General features: G+C 37.3%; 1 protein-coding gene across 1 annotated transcript; it reads left to right on the forward strand.

Moving 5' to 3' along the window:
- Positions 1-861: 861 nt before the first annotated feature.
- LSM5 (LSM5 homolog, U6 small nuclear RNA and mRNA degradation associated) lies at positions 862-3618 on the forward strand. Its single transcript, XM_015571266.1, has 4 exons — positions 862-957; positions 1237-1264; positions 1964-2036; positions 2431-3618. The coding sequence occupies exons 1-4, from the start codon at positions 903-905 to the stop codon at positions 2461-2463; spliced, it is 189 nt and encodes a 62-aa protein (XP_015426752.1). The 5' UTR covers positions 862-902; the 3' UTR covers positions 2464-3618.
- The last annotated feature ends 259 nt before the right edge of the window (positions 3619-3877 follow it).

Below are 3877 nucleotides of genomic sequence, written 5' to 3' on the forward strand. Positions count from 1 at the left end.
TCCCTCAATCTTCTTCCTGAGATTCTCAGTCTGTTCCATGCTTCTATGTCTCTGGACCTATTTTGTTCATCATTGTATTTTGCTCATTAGATTCCACATATGAATGAGATCATGTGGTACTTGCCTTTCTCTGAGTGACTGACTTGGCTTAGCCTACTGCTCTCCGGGTCCCTCTATTCGTGACAAACTGAATACTCAGCATATGCCACGCACTGTCCCTTGAGGATAAGGAAATACAACCTGTTTCTGGTCTCATGGGCTGAGAGTCTAGAGAGGAGTTCCTATGTTAAGCAATCATATATATATATATGTATGTATGCCTAAGTGACCAACCGACCATTGGACCATCCAACCAGTAGCTATGACATGCACTGACCACCAGGGGGCAGGTGCTCAATGCAGGAGCTGCTGAGCTGTGGTGACTTGGCAGCTGTGGTTCTCAGGTGACCCACCTGGAACCAGAGAGGAGGGAGCCTGATTCCGGGTTGCCCTAGAACTGCCCTCTCACAATCTGGGGTTCCTTGGGGGATGTCGGAGAGCCGGTTTTGGCCCAATCCCCTCAGGCCAGGCTGAGGGACCCCACCAGTGCACAAATCCATGCACCGGGCCTCTAGTCTAATATAAAACCACAACCGTGATAAATTGCTACAAAGTTGAGGTGAGTAGAGAGCAGAGGAAACTTTGATGTAATATAGTGATTGAACAGAGGTATGTGGTATAAAACCTGAAGTTTTTGAATGAATACTTTTCCTAGTTTATCTTTCATCATATGCAAGTAGTAAGTACCAGTAGGCACCAAAATATTTGTTGGAGTAATGAATTGGTAAATAATCTTTTTCTTCTTTTTTAAAAAATACCTAGAGCTTGTGGATAAGTGTATAGGATCAAGAATTCACATTGTGATGAAGAGTGATAAGGAAATTGTTGGCACGCTTCTAGGATTTGATGACTTTGTCAGTATCCTTTTAAAAAACGGTGGTATGAGTTTTTCCTCAATATTTAAGAACGGAAGTAACCATAGACAGTCTACTTGCTGATAACTGTAAGAAAAATCAATGCAGTCTCAGGGAAGCTGTAATAGTATTTTAAGTGGATGTGTAACCGAAAGAAGATAAAGTTCCTACCAATCACAAGCTTTTTGAATTCAGGCTGTTGTGTTAAATGTTACCATTGAAACTGAATAAGGGCAGAAAGCCAGAGTAAATTTTACTTAATTTCCTTAACACCAAATTTCAGATATGGTACTGGAAGATGTCACTGAGTTGTAAGTAGTGTTAAAAATTAAAGAATTAGGGTGGGGGTAGAGGGAGAATCTCTCTTTAAGGCAGTTTTAGGGCTCTTGAGTCAGTAAAATGATGTATGAGAAAACATTGCCTGTTGGAATTACTTTAAAGATAGAAATTTTATCTACTGACACTATGCTAGTAAATTTGGATCTGAGGGTTGTTACCTAATGAAACGTTACTAAATTGCTAGGAAATTAGTGGAGACTACTTTAGTGGAGGGTCAGGTCAAATCAAGGAATCGATAGAGCATTTAATGTATTTATGTATAATATAAAATGTAAATGATGGCTCAATTATATTAACATAAAGATTGCAACCAGTATCTGCTTTCAAAATTGAAATGACTGTGGATTGGTTTAATGGATAGGAATCAATACTAAGTAATAGTAACAGAGTGAAGATAGTAAACCTTTTATTTCCTATTTGATCTCCTTGGCAAATTTCAGCTTCTTTTATAAAGATCAGCCCTAGTCGGTGTGGCCTTAGGCCAGTCAGTCTACAGTGTCACCTTTGGGGAAGATAGTACATCATCCAGGAGATAGCCTGTGTCTCTGAAAACGGTTGATACAATTTCTGACCTCATGTTCATTTATATGCAATAATAACTTTTAGGGGTCAAGATGTTGGCTTTGATTACCTCTGTTTATCTTGACTCTTTTTTTAATGTATTCATTTAGTGAAATCACACCAGAAGGAAGAAGGATCACTAAATTAGACCAGATTTTGCTAAATGGAAATAATATAACAATGGTAAGACAGTAAAGCTGTTTTATTTCGATGTTAGACCAGCTTTTGTGGGGAAGGGATTACAGAGCTACCTTGCTTGCCTAAGTGTTCATGGCCCAGTGGTGCTTTAGATGGGATAGGGATGCTCTGGTGGTCAGGGCTTGAAAGCTGAGCTATTGATGATGACATTAGGCCTGAAGATGAGTTTGCTGTACTTTTTAATAATTTGCGTTACTAAGGATTATTGTTGAGGCACTAAGTATGAATTGCTGATGGTGGAATTGTGATGGGGCCATGGAGAAAATGGGACTGTGGGGGAGGGGCAGAGGCAAAAGTGGCTTTGGTCAAGGAGAGCTCTCAGTAGGTGTTTTTAAATGATGGTAGTGGTGGTGTTATTCAACTTTTTTCTCTTTTGCAGCTGGTTCCTGGAGGAGAAGGACCTGAAGTATGAATGGATTTCCTTGACTTACGCTAGATTCTGTTTTGTCTTATAATGACAACAAAATATAATTATTTTTAAACCTTTCACTGTCTGGATTCTGTGAAGCCAAGTTTCCCGTTAAAGGGGAATGCTTTGAAGAGGCATTGTAAATGCCATTTTTTAAGTTAATCATGTTTATCTTGGGGGAAAAAAGAACATTGAAGACTAAAATAAAGGTGGTTTTGGTTCATTGTCATTTTATTTATTATACTGCAATAGCCATTGGGACAAAGCTTGTGATTATTTTGTCAGTTACTCTCTTGTCATTTTACATCTGTTTCCTTATTTACATGACCATTTGGTTCTCAAAAACTGTTCCAAACAAAATGGTGAACTTTGGATTTTGAACAGATGCATTTAACCTGAAATTATTCAATTTAGTTCAAACTGTGGTGCTCTGAAATGAGGATTTTCCTACTGCACTCAAGTTTCAGTAACTTCTCTTAAAAACAAACAAGCAAAATACACAGGTAATCTGTGCACATTGTAGAAATGCAGACAAATGAAAAGGGAAACATCATACTTTGCTTTCTGTCCTGTTAGACTTTCTCAGTACACATTTTATATTTACAAAAACATGTTGGCCCTGATTACGCTGTTTTGTGGCCTCCATTGAAGAGTTTTTAAAAATTTAAGTGGTAAATGTCTTTCCCTGTCATATTTCAGCAACATTAATGTGTGCACAGTATTTCTTTAAATGGGTTTACCATAATTTATTTAGCCTATTCTTATTATCGGCCACAGTAGTCTAAATCTTTATACATTTTTATTTTTCTTAGAAGAAATTCAGAAGTGTATATTGTCAAAAGGTATATATTGTCATGTTGCTAACAAAATGTTTGTCAGCGGTCTTTCATACTTTATATACCCCCATTGGCTATGTTCTCTCGTCTCTGTCATTGTGATAGGCAAAACTTGGTATGTTTAAAATTTTCTTTACTAATTTTGTATTTTGTGGATTATGTCTATGAGGCTTTTGCCATTGAGATGCTTCTTTCTTACTAATTTGTAAGAATTCTTAAGAGTTCCTCTTAGTCATGTATTTTGCAGGTAAATTCCCCAGTTTGTAGTTTGCCTGTTAGGGGTACATTTTTTGACAAATAAAAAAAATATTTTATGTAGTCATATGTTGGTCTTGTCCTTTATGGTTTTTGTCTATGGTATACATGATTAGAAAGACCTCCTTTGCTGATATGTTTTCTTGGTACTTTATATTTTCTTTAAGTCTTGAATCTATCTTCAGTTTTAATGTTTCCACATGAGAAAAGGACCAGCTTTATTTCCTAAAAGCAAAGCACTGATCTGTGGTATTTTTTTTAATTTTCATGGTGTACACACTCCTGCGGTGGCTGATTTCAAGCTGCCCGGGGTTTAACATCTGGCT

Source organism: Myotis davidii, unplaced genomic scaffold (genome assembly GCF_000327345.1).
Source record: "Myotis davidii unplaced genomic scaffold, ASM32734v1 scaffold125, whole genome shotgun sequence".
NCBI classification, from domain to species: domain Eukaryota; kingdom Metazoa; phylum Chordata; class Mammalia; order Chiroptera; family Vespertilionidae; genus Myotis; species Myotis davidii.

Bases quoted from the DNA above. Each gene is read 5' to 3' on its own strand.
- LSM5 (XM_015571266.1), top strand. From the start codon at position 903: ATGAAGAGTGATAAGGAAATTGTTGGCACGCTTCTAGGATTTGATGAC. The intron at 958-1,236 runs GTATCCTTTTAA...ACCAAATTTCAG, and splicing joins AGGATTTGATGACTTTGTCA to ATATGGTACTGGAAGATGTC. The intron at 2,037-2,430 runs GTAAGACAGTAA...TCTCTTTTGCAG, and splicing joins ATGGAAATAATATAACAATG to CTGGTTCCTGGAGGAGAAGG.